At 32.5% G+C, this 23,607-nt stretch overlaps 2 protein-coding genes across 3 annotated transcripts in view; one reads left to right on the top strand and one right to left on the bottom strand.

Moving 5' to 3' along the window:
* Nucleotides 1-17,905, top strand: part of LOC126736640 (uncharacterized) — a 22,894-nt gene extending 4,989 nt beyond the window's left edge. For both annotated transcript variants that reach the window (XM_050441100.1, XM_050441099.1), the window contains 12 exons: nt 4,959-5,102; nt 5,157-5,225; nt 5,279-5,418; nt 5,475-5,620; nt 5,675-5,868; nt 5,919-6,055; nt 7,724-7,853; nt 7,910-8,078; nt 8,139-8,325; nt 8,381-8,711; nt 8,770-8,976; nt 17,144-17,905. In XM_050441100.1, coding sequence (XP_050297057.1) covers nt 4,959-5,102; nt 5,157-5,225; nt 5,279-5,418; nt 5,475-5,620; nt 5,675-5,868; nt 5,919-6,055; nt 7,724-7,853; nt 7,910-8,078; nt 8,139-8,325; nt 8,381-8,711; nt 8,770-8,976; nt 17,144-17,830 — 2,541 coding nt within the window. In that variant the 3' untranslated portion in view covers nt 17,831-17,905. The remainder of the gene's footprint in view (nt 1-4,958; nt 5,103-5,156; nt 5,226-5,278; nt 5,419-5,474; nt 5,621-5,674; nt 5,869-5,918; nt 6,056-7,723; nt 7,854-7,909; nt 8,079-8,138; nt 8,326-8,380; nt 8,712-8,769; nt 8,977-17,143) is intronic.
* Nucleotides 17,885-23,607, bottom strand: LOC126736646 (39S ribosomal protein L40, mitochondrial). The gene is made up of 5 exons (XM_050441107.1): nt 23,386-23,607; nt 23,236-23,322; nt 23,012-23,182; nt 22,757-22,952; nt 17,885-18,056 (listed from the first exon to the last, which is right to left on the bottom strand). Exons 1-5 carry the CDS (start codon nt 23,418-23,420, stop codon nt 17,943-17,945), a joined length of 603 nt encoding a protein of 200 aa, XP_050297064.1. The 5' UTR covers nt 23,421-23,607; the 3' UTR covers nt 17,885-17,942.

Below are 23,607 nucleotides of genomic sequence, written 5' to 3'. Positions count from 1 at the left end.
TTTTTAAGGAAAAAGTTGTGCTCGTGTTTTGATTAATCATTATGACTTTATGAAAATGGCAGTAAATTTTAATAAATGTATTAAATTAATTAATTACGCTGAGAATAAAAATTCAGATTACTAAAGCCTATTAAATTAAATCAACACTATTATTAAAATAGCCTAAAAAATACAGGATTGTTATTATTCCAATTTTCTATCAATCTCTCTTAAATTCCAAATTTCTTGGATGGTAAAAATTATACGAATTTAAGGGTTTTATTCTCTATTTGGCAATTCTTAAAAAGGAAGTGATTTGAAAAAAAGGAACTTATTGTAGTGATTAGGAATATTTAGGAATGGAATAATATACGGGGTGACAATTTAGAAACTTGAAATGACAATTTATATTAGGAACGAAAAACTGGAATAAAAAAAACGCTCAAAACGGTTTCTATAACACGAAGGGGGAACAAAAAGAAGCATATTATCCCACCCTTATCTGCACCCCTTGGACAGGGTGAGATACACTCCTAAAATCTTAAATAGAAAGGGGAGTCGAGTAATAGATCATCTTGAAGCTTTTGAAAAATGCTTTCCAATGATACCATAGAAAGCCACATTTCAGGAAATTGATGTCACTCGACTCCCCTTTCTATTTAAGATTTTAGGGGTGTATGTTACCCTGTCCAAGGGGTTGCAGATAAGGGTGGGATAATATGCTTGTTTTGTTCCTCTTTCGTTTTATAGAAACTCTTTTGGGCGTTTTTTTATTCCAGTTTTTCGTTCCTAATATATGGCCATTTCAAGTTTTTAAATTGTCACCCTGTATGTGATACTTTATTATATTTTATTGAGAAAGGGAACTTGCTTTTTAGTTAAAATCACTATTTAATAGTTTGTGTCGATCTAATGTGTACTGTGTATAATTAGGTGGTTCGCCCTTGTATATTTTTTATTTTTTTGTTTCCTTTTTTGTGACAATGGTTCGAAAATTGCTTTAAATGATACCACTAACAATACTTTTCTATTTATTTTGGTAGAAAATAACATTTGAAGAACAACATTCTTGCGTGTTCTTGATATCTATATTCTAACAAAATTAATACCCACATCATGCTTTTTTTAAATATTTGACTTTTAATCTAGGTAAAAAAATAAAAACTATAAGTTGGTATACAATGTTATCTTTGACTGTTCACAATTTTTTTTTCATACCTACCTACCTACTTGCTTGACTCCATTGCTATACCTTCTTCTTATTTTAATATCCAATTCAAATAGATACTTTGAATAAGAGTTTTTATGGTAAATTTTTTCGATTTGGTATAATTATAAAATGTGATGATAATAAAAATAAAGACCAATAACACATAAATCAAACAAAACAAGACATTTATTACAAAATATACAAAGTTGGCTACATATAAAAAAAAACCTATGCGATCGTATATTCTTTTAGGGAAATATTTCTAACATGCATATTTCTATTTTTGCGAGGATCTACAAGCTCAGGTAAATAACATATCGAATAGAATATAGTTAATTTCTTTTTCATGTTTTCGCAAAATACATCGTTTTTTAAAATAATTTCCTTCTTAATGCCCAAAGGTGTCCAAACTGCAAAGCAGCAGTAGGATCTCCCAGTTACCAACAATTGGCCTTGTATTTGGTAAAACCATTTGTGGTTTTTATTAATTTCTCCGTTTTTCTTCCAAAATGATATTTTTCTTTGCATTATCGCATCTTCAGGAGTGAGATTTTTAGCACTAAAGGGGCATTTGATTTCAACAATCCCCTTCTTCCCAATAAGGCCATCGGGAGTCGCTGCCAAGAATGAAATATTTTCGCTTACAAATAAGCCACATGGTAATATCTTCTCATTAATTAATGTTTCTAAAACATTGATTGCCCGTTTTTCATTTTGTTTGCCCCACTCAATGCTAGCAGAATAAATTGTTTTTGGGTACAAAGTTGTTCCACGAGCTTTTTTGTATCGCCGTTGCTTCTGGCACTAGATTTAGAGCAAATTGCATAGTAATTTGATGCCGTAAGACGCTTTCTTCGCTCTAAGTGCCACAAATCAGATTAGCTCTAGTTTCTTTGTGAGCTCTTCAATTAATTTGATTTCTTCTGCATTTTTTTTAATACTAGCTAGAAAATCTTCTTTTTCTTTTTGCAACTCCTCAGGTGTTAGATCAGGCTTTTGACATTGATCACCGTAACTGCTATCAAGTCCAGACTTCTCTTTGGTTTGGAATAATCTTTTCCGTTTAATGTATTTTTTCTTTAATTCCCTGTTTTTAACTAAGCCAATCGGGCTTTTATGATTAAGGAATTTTTTAAACAGCGAGCCTGATATGATCCTCGTTGGCAATAATTAATGCGTTTTCCGCCAATAAATTTTGCAATGATTGAGTTAAATTGCTCCGATACATTATTGTCAACATCTTGTATTAAACTCACGCTATTTCTTGAAAGATAGCTGACAAAGCTATATAATTTGTCATATAGGTCTGAAACAACAAAAAATTATAAATATTTATAAGGCAGTCATAAACCGTAATTCTTTACACTTTGGGCTTTTAGAACCTACCTGTCATTTTTAAGTCTGATAATATGCTACCACTGGGTTTATATTGGTCATGACAGAAATATCCCAATTCTGCACAAAGTTTGTGTTCTCCAAAAACGTGGCTAATAGAATTGTCTATGTCTTGTTTTAACAACTTTATTTTTTCTAACATCGGAACACCCTCATTTTTTCTATGTTCGATAGTTTTTGTAACTGCATATCGTAATCTTAGCTGTTCTTTCTATAAAAAAAAAACAACGTTATAAGTCTACAAATATGTTTTTCTTTACCAGAAACATAAGTATTTTTTCCTAAAATAATTTTTCTACGAATAGTAAGTACTTACACTTATTTGCTTCCGAAGAACTAATGGCCCAGCATTGACGTCTTTACCTAAATCCCGAATTTTCCGGGAGTAATTTCGTAGAAGGTGATTTCTGCACTCAATTTTTTTCACAATGACATTTTTATATGGATGAGCATCTAACATTTTTTTCAGAGAATTGCAGTCTCCGTCAGCTATTAATTTATGGTAGATTAATCCATGTTGCTCTAAACTATGGAGAAATCCTTCTTTTAAAATATTGCCTTCCATGCTCGTTGAAGAACCTTCAAAGTTTTTAAAGCATTTATGCCTTTTAGGCATCTGATTGTGTCCTTGATTTTTTGAGAGTTGGCAAATTGTACAATATTTGTTTTTTATGAAGATTTTTTTAAAAAATACTAGTGCAAACACAGGAACACTTCAGTTTTTCAGTATGTAACCACCAAAATAAAATGCAAAAAATGATCGCAACGAAACCACACAGCTACATCCCGGAACTACCACGCACTAAACAAAAAAAAAACCAAAATGCATATATAATAGCAATATTAGGTAATGCAGGTATATAATTATACTTGCATAACCTGCACCAAATTTATGTAGGCCAACCCTGAAATTACATCGGATCCCGGCGTAAGAGGATGACTGAAATTTTATCAACCGTTCTAAAATAGACATTTATTACTACCGCGTCTCTCACCGCTGCCCCTCAGCTGTGTGGCTAGAAGATAGGTAGCGGAGCCTTAATTACCACGTCATCGGGTAGCCTCATCATACCAGGAATCCTGGTGCCAGCCTTCTTAGAACCAATAAAATTCCAAAAGCTAGATGGGTCCAAAGAAATATTTCTTTCGGTGTTTGATATATACAACTTATATTCATTGCGTATTTGTAGTTTGATAAGGCGTCTAAGAGAATGGAATTTATTTTGAAAGAATGGAGAATTGTACATTTTAAAGTCCTTGAAAGCCTTTCCTTTCCTATAAATGTTCTTAATCAATTCTCGAGAATAAATAATTTGGAAATCTTCTTTTACGTTGCTGCTTAAGAGGAATGTGTGCGGCAAATATGTCATTGAATATGTCATATAGGGCTCCACATGCATCATTAACTTTAGAGGATAAATACACAGTAGACCAGTCAGCTTCAAGGATCGAGTCATAAAGGAGATTGAAGTTGGCCTTTCTAAAATTAAAAGAATGAGATAAGTTTTTATTAAGCTGAAAATTATGGACACGTTGGCCTGAGACGGTAAAATCAATTTCCAGTGCAGGGTGATGCAAATCCTCCAAGACAAAAGACACGTCACTAGGCGAAACAGTACAGGTGAAGTTAAATAAAACAAGATCCAATAGTCTGTTATTATAGTTTAGGATGTAATTACACTGAACAAGATTAAAAGTGTTAGCAAAATTATTCACAGCAATAGACTTTTGACTAACATGATTACCTATAGGTGAGTTAATAGAGAGATCAGACACCTTAAAATCGCCCACTATTATTACATTATGGTTTAGCTTTGATATTAAAACTGTAAACTGATCCAGAAATTGCTCGAAAATTACAGATGTGATAGATGGTGGGATGTACAAAACAATCATGTAAAATATCTGTAACTTATAGTAAATTTACAGCCAACAACATCGATAGAGGGCGCAATACTGTTGCAAAAATCAGTCAAACTAATTTTTTCAGACACAATGTTTTTAGAAACTCCACAGAGAACTCCGCCACCACGTGTGGCAATAACGGATTCAAATTTGCGGTCCGACCGGTAAACATCATAAGTCTTTGGAAATATTTCACCACTAGATATCTCTGGCCTCAACCATGTCTTGGTGATGCATATGGTGTGAAAATCAAATGTTAAAATTATATTGGCATTCGCATAATAAAAATTGTAAGAAAAACCAGAAAATGTACAAAATTTATTATTTAAGATCATAGAGTGATTAAATCCACCATTCTCAGAAAAAAGCAATTTCCTTTACCAGTTAACATAGCATATATATTCTATATGCAACATTTGTCCTATATATAAATAATATTGTTTATGAATAGTCCTTAATGAATTGTCAGAATTCATTAAACCTCAAAGAATCATCAGAATTTTTAAATCACATTCAATCGATTTGTGCAGCAGTGCACCAATTTGAACTGGCCACTGTAGAGAGCAACATACTATCCAGAATATTGCCTATAATACATGATAGAATTGAACAGGTAAGTTAGAGGTAAATAACTCACTTTCGTATAAAAACAAAATTCTTATTGTAGAATTTTAGCAAGAATCTCTCAATTTTTGAAATTATAGATGACACTGTCAGTATAAAAAATAGCCTTCAGGTAATGTAACTTTTCGTAATATGTGCTACGATTTTCAATATGAAATATTTTAGGAAGTGTTCCAATTAACAGAAGCAATACAAGAAATTTCTAATTTTATTTTAGGACAAAGTTCCATTAATATAGGTAATATTCAGTCCTTGGCTGATTTTCTTCCTAAATATATACAATTATTTGCTACGCATTACAATAGGTGAGAGTATTACAAGTTGTGAAAAATGTATCTTATAATGTGGCTTCTAATTCCAGTTCAAATGAGTACAAAGATACTTACCTAGATGAACTATCTAATATAATAGTGGTGTTAAAACATTTTTACACAAGCTTCTTGTATATATTAGGATCATCTTTGAGTTTAGAAGAGGATGAACATGATATAAAATTGCTAGCAGAAGGTAAGTAAATATTGCCACATTACTCAAATTAGAATAATCAATTATGATTTTTAGTTATTTTGGCTTTATGTCATATGCCCAATATTTGGCAACCTTTAGATAAATCTGTAATTTTCTCAACGTGGAAGTGCCTTGGCGCTATCATCACAAAATACTCCAGTTTATTAGCAAATCATTTAGATGTAAATATACCTATAAGGCTTTTGACTACTAATGTATGCCAAATATTAGAACAATTTGCAAAAGAGGTAACATTATATATATCCAAAAGAATTATGAATTGAATTAGTATTTTTAGGACCCAGATTACCAGTTTGAAATAAAGAAAGTTACTTTCCTTTTGAAAGTTGTATTTAAGGTTTGGACTTTTGAGTTTTATGAGAAGATAAGTTCTTTTGCGTCTGAACTGCTTGTTTTTTATGTCAAGACCCTGAGGTAAGATTTAATAAATTATTACATTAATTAGTTATGATATGGATAGAAGAATTTTTTCTGGTGCCATAAGAAATTTACGAAAACAAATATTTAATTGAACTAAAATATGGAAATTGTAGCTTAAAAATCTAGAAACTAGCAGGTACCAAGTTCATTATTGTAGGGTAATGACTTATGAGCTAACAACATAAATAAATTACTATAAAAACCCAAATATCCTAATAATATAAACCTTAGGTACTAGACTTGGTGTAATAAAATGTCAAAAACATTTTTCTTAAGCTGCAGTAACCATAAATTTTCTCAATATACATAAATATGATTTTGATTATTAACTTAAACATTGAATCTCAATGTGTGCAGGTACTAACGATATAACAGATATTAATATTTTGGATAATATGAATTAATTTAGTATTCGACATCATAGGATAGCACATCTTAAATGTGGCGTACCTCAAGGGTCAGTGTTGGGTCCTATTTTATTTTTAATATACGTTAATGACGTAAGCTCTCTATCACTGCATGGACTATTGGTTCAGTTTGCTGATGATACTACAATTCTGTGGCATAACAAAGATCAAAAAGTAGTCAGATCTCTCATAGTAGAGGACCTTCACAAAATTAAAGAGTGGTGCATCTGCAATCAGCTTGTATTCAATGTTGATAAGACTTTTGTTCTGGGCTTCAAGTGTAATGTATAGGGTTTTTTGTTTGATGAGCAGAGCCCACTACATGGTAGGGATTATTGTCGATTTCTCGGCCTCTTCATTGATAAGAGTTTAAGGTTTGACAACCACGTTTTGAGCCTCGGTGCTAAACTTTCTTCTGGTTGTTTTGCAGTCAGGGTTGCCAGGCATGAGTTGGGGGGGTTGTTTGCTCGTTCAGTTTATTTCGCCTTAATAGACTCTCATATCCGTTATGGGTTGCCATTTTGGGGTTTGTGCTCCAAGGGACTCCTTAACATAATTTTTACTATTCAGAAAAAGCATTAACGTATCTGTGTGGTGTTGGTCTGAGAGTCTCTTGTAAACCTCTTTTTGTAGCTGAAAGAATTTTAACAGTTTTCTCACTCTTTATATTGGAAACTGCAACACTCATACATAAGTCCGTAAGTCCACCATCCTGCACCAGTCATAATACTCGTCAAGTGGGCAACTTATCTCTTCCAATCCCCACCTCCTCACTTACGAGAAACTCTCTTATATTTATTAGTCGTAAAATATTTAATCATGTTCCTTTTTCGATTAGGACTGTTACAGACCTTAAAAAGTTTAGGAGAGAACTAAAGAAATTAATCTTACCAAAAGCTTACTACAGCATTGAAGAATATTTTAACGACTCAATTTAATATTTAAAATTAATTATATATCTGTTGATCAGATTTATTTTATTTTTTTTTTGTTATTATTCTTGTTTTATGTGGTTCTCGCCTTTTCTTTTCTTCTTTTTTGGTTTTTTCTTTGATTATATAAAATATGCTTCTATGTACAATCAAAATCGATTCTGTATTCTGTTTTTGTCCTGTATCCTGTATAACCAAATAAATACTTGTATTATAAATTCTAGGATTAGGAAGTTTTTAGCACAAGTTTGTAAACTTAGCAAATAAAGTATATTTTGACTTTGACATTTTTTGTAATAATTTGTTTATCTTATATTTTACAGCTTCTCACAAGAATATCTCAAGTTTCATCAAATACCTGATGAAATTATTGATTTAATGGAAACCAATGTTTACAGTGTTCTAGAAAAATATTTGCAGCACCTTATGCTAGGACAAGTAAACGTTTTTAAGGTACCCAAAATCCCATTAGTCTTAAATCTTCGAAACTGTTATCGTTTGATTTTCAGGAACAACTTCTAAACTTATCAAAATGCCTTAAGTTATCAGAAACCAACCACTCATATGGTTTTCTAATGTTATTTAATCTGTTATTAAAGATCATAGCTAATGATAACTCTGATTGGTCTACCATTATATATCCAATCATTACGGAAATTTTTGAGGCTCTTAAACAGTGTATGTAACCAATATGAAAGCTCGTTATTCAATTTATTACATTTTGTAGTTTTGTTTCAGGTAGACAAGAATTATTTTGGAAACCTTACAATCATGGAGTGTACGACACTTTAATTGTAAATCTAACGGCTGCTATTTTAGTACATGACGCTGATTGTCAATGTCCTGAACTATTAATTAAATACTTATTGCAGAATAATCCCTTTATATCAATATTTTCCCTAGAGGTCTATACTTTGTTAATAAGGTAAGTAGTAATTATGAAATATAGTAATTATTTTTTAAGAAATCTACTCTTTTAGGAACATTTCCTCTCAAGACTGTATTTGCTTACTAATTAATCTTTTGTATAGCATAGAAGACCTGACTATAGGATATTTCACTCATAGGCCAGAAATGGTTTATTTAACGCACCTTCTACATAGAATATTCGCACTTTTGCCAGATCCTTTAAAGGAGCAAATATTAGAAATATTTCCGCCTGATCAGCATATACAGGTGTGGAGGTTTTTAGGATTCAGAAGTGTCCCTAAATATAAAATGAAAGAAATTATGCAGCCCGTTATTGATAACACTTCAGCAAGTATAAAACCAGCTGGTCCATCATTTGATGAGAATTATATTATAAATATGGTATGACGTGTTTATGTATTTAGAAAGAATTTACAGAATCATTGTCGTGCGGTTTTAGGGCGAGGGGCTACACCTTATATCTACTGCCAAAGAATTAAATTTTCATGACGAAAGTCTCAAAGAAATAGTCACATTTCTTGAATCATTTTGGACCAGAGAATTCGGAGATGATGTCTTGGATAATAACTGGTTTAAATATTTTATATTTAAGGTTGATGCCCTCACTGTTATTTGTATACAAAATAATCTTTTAAGTTCACAACTGGTAAGTTAATCTTAGTTTAAAACATAATTTCTTTTATATATTTGTTATTTTTATATATTGTTCAAGAAGACATTTCTATAGGAATACAGTGAACTCCGGTTATAACGTACCCTCTAGGGTGAATAAAATTAGTACTTTATAACCGGAGGTACGCTATAAAAGAAACCCATAAAAATAAATATGTAAAGATTTATTTGTTTTAAAAGGACTAAATTAACAAAAAATACATTCTAAGTATTAAATACAAAAAAAGATATAATATTAATATGTAACATTTAACATTGAAATAGGATACATATACATATTATGTAATCAAAATAAATCTGTACTATTTATATTATTAGTAGAAATTCTCGATGTGCTTCTCAACTTTTAACGAGGCTTGTAAAATTGTATCATCAGATCCGTAATCAGTATATTGTAAGAAATTCGAAACAGTTTTAATTGCACAAAGTGCTTCACAATAACTTGGAATGGGTTCGTTCACTGGTCCATTATCATCGCCGCTTTCGTTATCGGAACTTAAATCATTCGTTGAACAGTTTGATTCTATAACTTTGGCAATAATGTCGCAATCCGTTAAGGTCTCCGTTGCTACCAGATTATCGTCGATGGTCGTAAAATTATCTAGTTCAGGAAGATATTTTTCTGCAGTAGTTACGTCTTGGCAGTGATTTTTCAACCAATAACTTAGCGGAATATCCCAATCAAACTCCTCGATCGATTTCACTAGACCAGCATGTCGAAAGCAGTTTTGAATCGTTTTTTATGAAACCTCATTCCAAGATTTCGCAATTATTTTTATCGAGTCTAGAATTGTTAGATTGAACGTTTCCTCACTATCCTATGCTTGAATTAGGCGATACATAAAATATCTACGGTAATAGGTTTTATTATGCCTTGATCCATTGGTTGTATGACAGAAGTGCAATTGGGAGGCAAAATTCTAATCTGATATTTGTCAGATTTACATTCTTTGGATGAGCTGCACAATTGTCCACTAGTAGCAATATTTTTCTTTTTTGACGTCTTAGTTTTTCATCCCACTCTTTCAAATAATTAATAAAAATGTCTGAAGTCATCCATGCGCGTCTATTCGATTTATAAATAACAGGCAGGTTTTTAATATTTTTCATGCACCTCGGTCGTTCGTATTTACCAATGACAAGAAGTTTACATTTTTCACTACCTGTCATATTTGCACAAACCCAAACGGTGTATCTTAGCTTTGATTGTTTGCCTCCCACACACTTTTCTCCTCTAAATTTCAGTGTACGGTCTGGAGTCATCTTGTAAAATAGTCCGGTCTCATCTCCATTAAAAATATCTTTACAGCTGTAATTTTGTGCAATACCTGGCCATTTCTCGGTTAACCAGTTCACCACAGCTTCCCTGCTAACATCTCCTGCTTCACCGGACACTTTGCCGACATTGATGTTGTGACGAACTTTAAAACGCTCGAGCCAACCCGTAGAGCACTTAAAATCTTTACCGTGTAATCCCTTAGATAAATCTTCCGCTTTTGCTTTTAAAAGTGGTCCACTTATAGGAATATTTTCGGTTCTTCTGACCTCAAACCATCGAATAAGAGCTTGATCCACATCTGGGCGTACGGGATTCCTAATTTTCTTAATTCTTTGCGATTTATTTTCACTTGCTTGCTTGATTTTTTCACGATTGCTCCAAATTGTAGAAACTGTTGTTTTTGCCATATTTTTCCTTCTCGCAATTTCCGATTTGTTAATGCCACTTTCAATACTTTTAATGTCTATTTTTTCTTTCAAATTTATAGCTCTGCGCTTATCCGTCATTTTACCAAAAAAACTACTAAAACTCGCACAATAACACGCAATGTTCAATCTAAAACTACCGGTCATCTCATTTTGCATGTTCTATAAAAATTCTCAGAGTCGAGAACTGGAAATCCCCGGCGGCCTCGGTGCCAACGCGCGACGACAGAGAAACTTCTCAGTATCGATTAATGGGAATCCCCGACAGAGGTGGAAAATTACTCTGCTTATAACGTACCTTTGTACGTTACAACCGGAAAATTACTGTCAATCGGGCAAAAATATTGAACGTTATAGCCGGTGTTAAAATTTTAGTTAGTACGTTATATCCAGTAAAATGACAAAGACTATTTGGGCGGGTTCCGAATTATAAGTACGTTACGTCCCATGTACGTTATAGACGGAGTACACTGTATATTTTTGTAGATATCTTGTGTCAAAGAATGTCAGGAAGAATTATTATTTATTATCTCTTTACTTTCTTGGACTGGACATATGACAAAAATCATACATAACCTGTATATAACTCCTGGCTTTCAATTGGCTCTTGTATGTGAGAAGGAATATAACTAAAAAATGATGATTTTGAGATATTAGGCTTTTAAATTTTTTAAAATTCTGAACATTTAATTTTAATATAATAATTATGCCCTAACACGCAGTTTCTTTCAGTAAAGTATAAAAGGCTTAAATTTTTGGTGGCTAATATTTTATTTTTATCAAATTGTAAACAATGGTTAGTTTTTTACATTACAGTACATATACCTGTTTTTCTTAGCAAATATATACACGTATAGCAAAGAAAGATATATTTTCTTTTAGCATTTCAATAAAAATACATTTCTTTTCTTATGGGGTTTGCACCTTTATAAGTCTCAGGAACCTCTTTTTAACTTTTCTTTAGTGAAGAAACGTTCTAAGTAGTCCAGAACATTCAAAGAAATGATTTCGGCATATTTGAATGACTTCAAATGGTTTTTTTAAACCATATACAGGAACAAGATTTTCCCTGTCCCTTGAATGTTTAATCTGACATTTTTTGTTTCAATAATGAAATGATCATTATCAAATTCCATGTACGTATATGCCCAGGTGTAAGATATGTGTGATTAATTTTCTCAACGTTAGGAGCATTAAGCATGAACTCCTTAAGCATGAATTTCCTTTATGGTGGCAGAAATAAATCTCAGGTTCTAAAATAAGGAGGAACCTATTTGATTGGGTCCTCTAGCTGCTACTGCTTCAAGCTAAATGTAACAAAAGGCTTTTTGGTCCCTATACCTATGAACTGTTAAGTTGACTGCCCAGAGTTGCCTCTTATAAAAAACCCCAGATGTTTTAATGTCTGAAGTAGGCAGGCATTTCTGTAGGTCAAAAGTGACGAATTCTTTTGTTTAAAGTTTTTTATCAATTGCGTTTTGCCTCAAAAGCACCTTCTTTTTGATACTTACTTAATTCAGATTTTCAGATATTCGATATGTCAACGGCTTACTTGACATATAGAAAATGAGTACTTTGGGACAAATAATAAGCTACGCAGATGATACTGCCATTTTTTACTCTGGTGATTCGTGGCAATCTGTAAAAGTTAAAGCTGAGAAAGATTTTACAAACATTGTGAATTGGCTTCAAATAAACAAACGGTATTTAAATATATCTAAAACAAAATACTTAACATTTACATCTTATGCAAGCAATTTGCCAAAAATGGGACCACTTAAGATAGACACAGACATTTTAGTACCAGAAGCAGAAGTAATGAAATATTTGGGCGTAACAATAGAAAGACACTTAAAATGGGATATACACGCATCTGAAGTAACAAATAAGAAGTCTATTATCTAAATTTAAACGACTTAAAGAATTTTTGGATTTAGAACACTTAAAAACATTATATTTTCCTTTAGTACAATCACACTTAACCTATGGACTTAGCGGATGGGGTGGAATAAGAAACTGTCATATACGTTGTCTCGAAGTTGTCCAAAAATGGATAATAAAAATGATATATGATAAAAATAAACTGTTTCCTTCCAATCAGCTTTTTGCTAATACTGGCATTTTTGATTTGCGGCAATTATATGTGCAGAAATTGCTAATGAACTAACATAAAGGAGACATCTCTGTTGAAAATGTAGGTTCGTTCCTATGCAACTCGAGCTCAGAATCAGAATGCATTAGTACCCCGAAGTAGAAAAACTATTGGTCAGCGATACAGTAAGTATTACATTCCACAAATCTTCAACCTTGTTCCCCAAAATATTACAGATAAATTAAATAATAAAAATTTTAAAATATATGTTAGAGATTGGATACATCAGATGGGCAGAGAAAGATTTTATAAATAATACATAGGATAACTAAACTAAAAAATTGCAGATCTCGAAAATTGATTTATAACAAAAAAAAACCACTGAACAAGACATATACAGATATGACCCAAAAGACACAAAAAAAGACAAATACTGAACTCGTCAAAATCTAAATTACCTATAGCTACGACCTAAGTCCGGGAACAAATTGTTAGTATTATGCTTTATTTTTATCTACGTTTTATTATTGTTATTATTATGTATAGGTGTAATAAGTTATCACGTACAAGTAGTATACTACTATTTCTGTGATTATTGTTTATTTACTGGTAAATTGAAATTAATCATTTTGTAATATTTTTTTTCCATTATTGTAAATAAACTGATTTATTATTAGATTCTAAATGTATGTTTGCTTTTATAAGCATATTAAATTTGTCACACTTGGCACACATAGTTAAACACATTTAAGAACTTTACTTTTAAACTCATGAAATGGAAGTAATCGAAAACGACGAACTAAATCATTATCATCCAATTAAATTTGGGATTGTGGAGATCCATGAGATCGAAAGGACGCAGTTATAACTGCCTGGACGGATTAAATCTTTTTTTCTCTTTTCATATTTTCTTCCAGGTTAAAAGTCCCTGTCCGGACAATAATTTATTTCTTTCAGGCAGTTGAAAATGAAAACATGTTAGGCCATTTTGGATTGCGGAGGTTCATTCAATCCCAATGGGATTGAAAGAACACAGTTTCAAGCGCCTAGACTAACTAATCATTCTTCTTATCTTTTTTCATATTGGCTTTCAGGTTATAAGTCCATGGGCTTAAATGTACATATAGAATTGGTATCATACTTGTTGATGTGTATATTTATCAGATCTATTTAACTTTTACAATGAACAATCAAAGCTTTGTTATTGGTTACATTTATATACCATCTCCATCTCCACTTCAAGCCTATTTAAGCCATTGTGAATCCGTTGAACATGTATATAGTAGATATTCAAGTAGTTTGTTTGTCTTGGCAGGTGATCACAATTTACTATATGCTAGATGGGAGAATTATGATCTTGGTTTGGTGGTTGGTGGTTGTCTGGAGAATGACAGAGAGTCTGTGCTTTCTCTGGCCAACTGCTTTAGCTTCTATAACTTTTTTCAGGTAAATGGGGTTTTAAATACCAACGGGGTTGCCTTGGATCTCGTTTTAGTAGCTCAGATTTAATTAGTGTCGAACGTGCAATAGACAAGATTTTTGAGAATAGCTTACACCATACAGCAATTGGTTTTGACCTGTTTGACCTTTGTTGTGCAAAAAATTCTGATGATATGATATATGAGGAATATTTTTCTGATTTTGGTAAGGAAGATTACATAGCAATTAACGATTGTCTTGCTGGGATAGACTGGAATCAGTTGTTTTTGGGAGAGACATCTATTGATGTCATAGTTTCAATTTTTTATAATGTGATCTACTCCTTGATGGAAAGGTTTATTCCTCTAAAGAGGTACAAAAGTTCTTCTTTTCCATCTTGGTTTCCTTCAGAGCTTCGCAGTTTGATCATAAGAAAGAAACAAATTCACAAAAAGTTTAAAATTAGTGGTCAACAGCAGGAATATGATGAATTTGTATTTTTGAGACATGAATGTGAGTACTTAAGAGAGTTGTGCTATCAGCAATACATTAATAAGGTGGAAATGAATCTCGCTGGCAATCCGAGGTACTTCTGGTCATATATTCAAAATAAAAGAACTGGTTTTAGCCTTCCCTGCAGAATAACATACAATAACAGGATTAGTATAAATATCTCGGATACTGCGGATATGTTTGTAGAATACTTTTTATCCGTCTATTCAGATGAGCAAGTCAATGACGTACCATCTTTTGATTTTGATAAATCAATTTGTCTGAGCACTTTAACTCTGTCAACGCAGGATGTTTATAAGGTTATTACTTCCTCTAAGAATAAGCTCTGCGCTGGACCAGATGGGATTCCGGCATTCTTCCTAAAGAAATGTGTTTGTGTTCTTACGAAATCGATACTGTTCATTTTTAACAAATCTCTAGGTACTGGTTCTTATCCCACTCTCTGGAAGAGAAGTTTTCTAAAACCCATTTTTAAATCTGGTAGTAGAAATTAAATTTCCAATTATCGGGCTGTGTGTAACCAATCTGAGTTACCAAAGCTGCTTGACTGCCTGGTCAGTCATAGGATTGCCTGGAAATCTTTATTTAATCCTGAACAATTTGGATTCATAAAAGGCAGATCTACTGATGCTAATTTGGTGCTGTATGTCAACTACCTTTACCGCTGCTTGGAGAAGGGACTTCAGGTTGACTCAATATATACAGATTTTTCCAAAGCTTTTGATCGGGTTAACCATGGGGTACTCTTGCAGAAGCTTAGGGCTTTAGGTATTGTGGGGCCTCTTCTTCAGTGGATCTCGGGATTCATCAGAGGTAGAACCCAGATTGTTAATCTTGGAGGTACGTGTTCCTCTGAAATTTTGGTGCCATCTGGGGTGCCACAGGGCTCTCACTCGGGCCCTGTTTTGTTTTGCCTCTTTTTGATTGATTTAGTTTGGAAACTTGAAAATTGTCGTGTGCTAATTTTTTCTGATGATGTGAAGCTATTTAGGCTGATCACATCCATTTCTGATGATGTGCCACTTAAATAGAATGTCCCTTAATATCAATAAGTGCCATAAGATTACTTTTTCTAAGCAAAGAAACCCTATTGCTTTTCTTTATAAAATAAATAATGAAGCAATTGGTGTCAAAACAGAGGTTTCTGACTTAAAGAATATTATTTCATAGGGGCTTTAATTAATTAACTCATCTACACCTTTCATTGATTTATAGATAGTTTTGTATCTGAATATATATGTTTGTATGGGTATACTATGTAACACACAGGTCTATGGGATTGAAAGAACACAGTTTCAACTGCCCGTATGAATTAAATTATGCTATGTCATCTTCTTTTTGTATTTCCTGCCAGGTTGCCAGACAATAATTTATTTCTTCCAAGCAGTTGAAAATTAAAACATTTCAGGGAATTTGGGATTATGAAGTTCCATCGTAAATCTTGACCGTATTGTACCGTTTTCCCTCTGGAAGCCAATTAACATATTTCCTATAATCAGAAGCCAGTACTTTTCTCTGGAGTAATGACTCGTAGGAAGGTATTAAATTAAAATGTTCTTTTACTAATTGCAAATCAAAATCAGGAATCTTGACAGGACCCTTTTATCATCACGACAGACTTCAGAACTAGATTCTGGTTAATTTTTTAAAACATTAGTTATAAATCGGTTTGATTCATCCAAAGTTTTTAAGAATTGCTTGCAAACTCTTAGGTGTTCTTCATTAACGGGTAAATGAAATGTATTACAAATCCGTTTTTTTCTGTTCCGAAATATTTTGCGTTTTGCACATTTTTTGGGTCCTGTTCTTATCAAAGCAGCAATAAGCATCTTCTGATGAACTGGAAGATTTGTCATACGCTTCTTCTGAACTAACATCTAATAAAGTCACGTTAAACAAGTTAAAATAAAAGAAAAACACAGAAATTAAAATAATCCTTAGGTATACATTACATATTGGATTTTATTGTATATCAGTTACGAAATTCATTAATATCATAAAAGGGTTTCTTTAAAAGGAACAACTTTCTGGAAAATCCTTGACTCTGATCGGTAACTTATTGTAGACAAGAGGTGCAAAGTATGAAGTTGAATTTGAATTTAAAGATCTATTTAGTCTGAGAAAAACATTTTTAAGATTACTTCGGATCCTAGGGTGCTGATGTAGTTCTCTGCTACAAGACCATACAAACAATTTTTTTTGATAATTTGTTTACATGATTTGCAAAGGACAACTTGAGATCTAATGTAAAACCCCAAATCTTACTTCATTGCGGCTTTGTGCAATTTCCTGAGGCATTAATGAAATAATTTGTCTTATTACCCACAAACTGTATGATTGAAGTGAACTAAATATTTTAATAAATTTAAAGTCCAAATTTCCACTTTGACTAATCAGGTTCATTAATTTTTAGGTCTTTTCAAAACTTAAAATCCTTGCGAAAAATAGCTCATACTGGATACCGATATTTAAAATAATTTCACTGCTGCTAAATTCAAATCTAATTAATAAACAGGACATTATTGCTCAAATATCCGATCTGCTGCCACTTGTGATGGGAAAAACTATTTGGCTGGAAGAAAACTATTTAGAGATGCTACTAAACTTAAATACTCGCGACAACGAAACTTTAAATATGCTACTAGACAAGTTAAAACCAGATATAGCCCAAAAAGTTTTTGAATATATCGGATCGTTTAAACGGAAACAGGATAATATAAATCTAGTGCAAGCGTTTGAATTACTAGGAATTGCTTCAAAGTTTGAACATAAATGCATACTTTGGAATAAAAACTTATCAGTTCAAGATAACGTTATACCAGTACAGAGAAACTTTAAGTTTGATAGTGCTAAGGCAAATATACCAAATAAAAGGCGAGTTACAGATGCACCTGTAATTCACCAATCAAAAACCAGAAAAACAGAAACTCTTAGTAGCATCGATAATGACGACGAAGACTCTTGCGCATCAGAAGTTATCAGCCGTTTAAAAGGAGAAGTAAAATGTTTAGTAAAAGTGTGTTATCGCGAAAAGTTAACTGCAAAAAACTGTGCCGATTTGCGATTGCTTATGGGACAGATCTCTTCTGTTATTCGATAATTTTAAGTGTAATTTTTTTATGTAGGCCTAGAATTTTTAAATAAAATTTCTAAATAAACTTAAAATATTTATTAATGCAATTTTCCTTACTATGTTGAATACAAATGACAGTTTACTTCCATTTCTTTGAGACATCCTGGTATTCTCCATCGGGGACATCGTAATCCTCTATTGCTGGAGTTTCTACTGGACCAACAGTTGTGAACGGGATCATGTGATAATCGGGCTGAATAAAAAAATGTGAATTATTGCAAGTTTGAAGATAATATTATAATTATAATAAATTTATTTATTTTGGCATAGATGTTCCCTATACTCTACACTAAATAGCTTAGTTTTAGATTTATGAAATAGATCTTCAATAAATGGGAGTTAGTCATAAATTATTATATCAGGTCTGTGATTAAAGCCATTATTTTTATATCATTATTCTAAACACTGTTTATTGATCATTTCAAAGTACCGAAGATAAGTTTCTTTCTCAAATCTTTGACTAAATTGCAAAATATTTGTAATGACGTTTCCATGTCTTTAATCCTGGACAACTGGAGACGACATAGACTTATAAAGACTAATTATTATTATGTTCTAGGGAATTTATTTTAGATTTAAATTTTGTAATATGTGTCTTTTTGAAAGTGAATGTATTTGAGAGATTTTAGTTTGATGGAGATATTTCATATTTTCTATGGTTTTAGATGCTATATTCTTGTCATTGTTGTTTTATGGCCGTATTCACTAAAATATTTAAAAAAATGTTTTATAGCAGCTCATGAATTTCTGTATAGAAGAATTTCATTTAACTGATTCATTTTGTCTTACTAAACAAGAGTAACAATAAACAAATTAAAAAAAAATTACCAAACAATATGCATTCAGTTTTTGATTCCAGAGAGTCTTACATTAAATCATACTTAGCTTTCCTATGGATAGATGGTTTGTTCCTGTCAGTATTAGTTTTAATTTGTTATATATTTCATAAATAATTTACTTAAATTAACTGACCTTCATACAGTGGCAATAATATTGAAAATAACTGTTTTGTCTAGTTTGAGTGAAGGAAATCGATGGATCAGTTTACAGATAGTGGCTTGTGGAAGGGTGCAACAGAACACTAATTTTAGTCGGTGACATTTCGGTACTAGGAGAAACAGGAAAATTAAATGCTATACCACATGTTATTTTTCAGAATCTAGAAATCAATCAGAGTGTTCATGGTCACCTTGTTTTTCAGCTTAGAACACGTTTTTTCAAGCTACGTGTCGTGGAATATTGTTGTAGGATAGAATAAATTTCAATTCACATATGTTTGAGAGCTTGAACAACTACATACTGAGGAAGGTTTTTAAAATGAAATATTTTTTCCACATAAAAGACTTTCTCAAAACCAAAATTCTAAATATAGCAAAGAGTGGCCTTAAGGATTATTAATTAAATAAATTCATTTACATTCTGAAGAATGATTGGTTACCTTAATGAAATTTGTTGGTCCCAAGAAATAGGAAAACAGTGAAAATATATGATAACCACACATAAAAGAGCCTTCTGTATAGAGTTGAGAAATGGATGTATACAGAAGATCTTTAGGAAAGACAGAAGGTAAAAGTGGAATGGGTATAGAAGAACCACTAACATCAGAAATAAAAAAAAGAAACTAATATGGTCTGGACATGTCCAGAGAATGTCCAATAGAAACCAAAAAAATTATGAGAAAAAACATTGGAATGGATACCACCTAGATCAAAAAAAGAGAGTTAAGCCTAGGAAGACTTAATACAAGGGCTAGGAGTAAAATAAATCCTACAGAAAACCAATACAACAAACCTATAATATCATTTCTTGGGATTTAATTTTATTTTCTATTTAGAATATTTCAGCAAACCTCTCATCTCATCTGTGTGGTTGGTGTATTATTGTTATTCCTATTTCTTGGGTATTGTTAAGATATATAGTATGTGTTGTTTTCATTTATTTAAAATTAGATGAAAGTGATTTATATAAATTGTAATTATTTTGAGTGGGAAAAGATCAAATTCATCATTTAATCTCTTTTGCTTAGATTTGTATGATTACTATGCATGTTAACAGCCCTACGCGTGTAACAGGTACCACATCAACAACCATTGACTATGTTGCCTCCAATATACAGGGGAATGTAATTTGTAATGTATTTGACCCAGCTTTGTCTGATCATAATGCCATCCTGGCTCAGGTGCCATTCAGAAAAAGATACAAATCCAGAGGTTTGGGTAGAATTTACAGCACAAGGAACTTCCGGTCTTTTGACGCAGGATGTCGATCTTTTAATTGGGACTCAATATTTTGTGAGCAGGATGCTCTTGCTACATTTCACGCATCTCTTTCAAAGTTAGTTGATAGATACTTTCCCGTTCACCCATTAAAAAATCGATTTAGGGACCGGAAAAGATGGTTAACTCCTGGTATTCGCATTTCCGGTCGTAATCTTAGATTTTTTGGTATTTTAAAAAAGTTCTACCCGATAAATAATTTTGTATTGTCGCTATTCTCGAGATATCGAAAAGTTTACCGGAAAGTTGTGTGTGAAGCGAAAAGACTCTATTATTCCAAACGTTTGAAATATTCCTCCAATGAGCAACGCGAAGCGTGGTCAATTGTTAATGAGGTTGTGTCCAAGAGTAATGGCTCTCAAGAAGTGCGGATTGATTCTGACATATTAAATAGGTACTTTTGTTCGGTTGCTGATATCCTCACAAAGGGTCTCTCTTCCACTTATGACCCTCTCAAATTTTTACCTACCACTAGTGGAAACTCATTTTACCTCAGCCCCACTACTCCCAGGGAGATTTTTTGCACTATAGGATCGACGAAAAAGAAAAGGGCATCTAGTGACGATGGTATTTCAGTGAATTTATTGGGAAAACTTCCTTTGAGTGCTATTCAGGCTCTTTCTGATGCTATTAATATTTCATTTCAGTTGGGCACATTTCCTCTTTGCCTAAAATTAGCAAAAATTTTGCCTCTTTATAAGGGTGGTGATCGTTCTAGTCCATCCAACTATAGGCCGATTTCAATTTTGTCTACTTTATCTAAGTTAATTGAAAGACTTATGAAGGATCGTCTTTTAAAGTTTCTTCTGGGGGAAGGGGTTCTTCGAGATGAACAATTTGGTTTTCTATCAGGGAAAAGCACCTCTGACGCTATGTTTGATTTCTTGTCCAAACTTCTCCAGGGTGTTAATGGAAGAGAGGCGACTGCGGCGGTGTTCTGTGACTTGTCCAAGGCTTTTGATTGTGTGAGCCATAGGATACTGCTTCAGAAGCTTTCTGCTTATGGAGTTAGGGGTGTTGCACTGAAGTGGTTTGAGTGCTATTTGTCTGGTCGCGAGCAGTCTGTGTACCTTAATGGTGACTTTTCTGGTAGGGAGTCTGTGGATTGTGGTGTTCCACAGGGGTCAGTTCTTGGTCCCCTTCTATTTCTTGTATACATTAATGATCTTATTACTCTTAGCATATGTGGACATTTTACATTGTTTGCTGACGACACAACGGTTTTATGGTCAAATAAAGATCCCAAGCAGCTTGTCAGAGATGTTGCAGCCGATCTCCTGAAATTAAAGCAATGGTGTGATTCCAATCAACTTTGCTTAAATATGTCAAAGTCCCACATTATTGGTTTCAATTTTCAAGCTGAGAGTCTTGATTTTGGTGAGAACGCATTGGACATGGTAGACAATTCTGCATTTCTTGGTTTAGTCATTGATAAAGATTTAAAGTTTTCTGACCATATAATAAAGTTAAATAAAAAACTTGCTTCTGGCTGCTTCTCTGTTAGGGCAACCGTTCATGAACTGGGGAGAGATGTTGCTCGTGATGTGTACTTTGCTTTGTTCGAGTCGCATTTAAGGTATGTTCTTCCATTTTGGGGTGCATGTTCAAATTATCTGTTTCAGTCTGTTTTTGTGCTGCAAAAGAGGGCTGTCAGAAGTTTATTTAGGGCCCATTCTAGAATGCATTGTGGTAATCTTTTCAAAGAGAGCCGTATTTTGACCCTACCATCATTATTTATTTTGGAAACTGCATGTTTAATATTCAAAAATAAGAACAGTTTTCCAATCCGACATCACAGTTATCCTACCAGACAGATTAATAATATTCCCCTTCCTATTCCTCATTTTACATCTATCAAAGATTCATTTATATATCGCGGTTTAATGATTTATAATCACATTAGCGTGGAATTAAGAAGTGTTCAGTCTTTGCGCCAGTTTCGTTGTAAACTGAAGTCATATTTGCTTCTAAAAGCCTTTTATTCGATTGAAGACTTTTTTAAGGCTGAGGATGTTGTGTAGTAGATGCTAAGCTTTTAATCTGTTAATTTTAATTTTGAACATACCTTTATATGTCCCTTTATCTCTGCTACCTTTGTCTACATGCATGTATTTTATTTTATAAAGATTTGTTTGTAACATTTTTTTATATTTGTTTTGTAAAATCTGATTTGATTGTATTTATTTTCTGAAGCTTTGTCAATAAAATTCGTGTGCATGTACCAAATTTTCGACAATAAAGTACTTGAAAAAAAAAAAAAAAAAAAAATAGCCACTTAAAAACTCAGAATTATTAAACAATATAAAGTCTTACTTTTCCAAAATATGCATTATTTCATAAATTTTTGTTTTTATGTTTACATAGCAATACATGTAATAAAAAGATTTATTTTATATTATAGAGTATTTATGAAATATCTTCCACACATTCCTCATTATGCAACACCTAGGCCCATATGATATGCTGTCAAATAGATGCTTTATTGTTATATAGCATCTTTAAATGTCTGTGTTATGTTAATGTCCAAAAAAATAAAATATATTCAAATGAAAAGTTTCACTGCTGTAAGGCATCATTGGCAAACAAAATTATTACCTTAAAAAATATTTTTTTTTACCTGTATTGCTTCTTGATATAACTCTTCAGACTCTTTTTTCAGTTCATCTAAAGCTCTTTGCTGATAAAACTGAACCCGATCAATCATTTGTAAATCATTTAATAGTTGAATCCTTTTATAATTTGCCCATTTCTTTTCTAGCAGAGCCCTTTTTTCAAGAGTTTCTGGGGTATGAACTATATTCCTTTGCCTTTCCCTAATAACACATGCAAAAGATGTTTTACTGACATCTGAATTTAGTGATAAACCACTTACAGTTTTTCATCTAAAAGAACCAGAGGCACTTCACACTCGCTAAGGGGTTTTAGTTGTCTCGCATGCTTTTCTAAACGTCTAATTTGCTTTTCAATTTTTTTCTTTTTCCTCTCTTCCCTGGCTCTAATGACTGCGGGATCTAATCTTTTTTTCTTCTTCATTGGTTCAGCCCTAAAAATTAAAATTGTAGGTATAATTTAGTGTAAAGAAGCAGAACTACTTACATAAGACATGGGGTTGCCTTAAAAAACAGGGAATTATTTGTTGAGACCTGTCGAAGAGCTGTTCCTAGGTTTGGTTGTAAGCATAACCTTAAAATGTGTAGAAAGAATATTGTTGAACAATGTGGTTTTATTACTTATGTTAGGGCAAACCTTTTAAACTGAGGAATAATTTTTGCGAAACTCATCCTGTAACTAAGTTTTAAATGAGAAAAATAATTTTCGACATTAAACCTCAAAATAAAAACTTGGGAGTGTCTCTTAACAAACCGTCACCTACCGTGTTTTTTTTTTTTTTAAGTTTCAAATTAACACCCGGTCTCTTTTATAGGCAAGCCCTTAATAATGTAGTCCTTTCCTATATTATTTAATAAA

Source organism: Anthonomus grandis, chromosome 5 (assembly GCF_022605725.1).
Source record: "Anthonomus grandis grandis chromosome 5, icAntGran1.3, whole genome shotgun sequence".
Taxonomy (NCBI): domain Eukaryota; kingdom Metazoa; phylum Arthropoda; class Insecta; order Coleoptera; family Curculionidae; genus Anthonomus; species Anthonomus grandis.
This window is presented reverse-complemented; position numbering and strand designations above follow the sequence as displayed.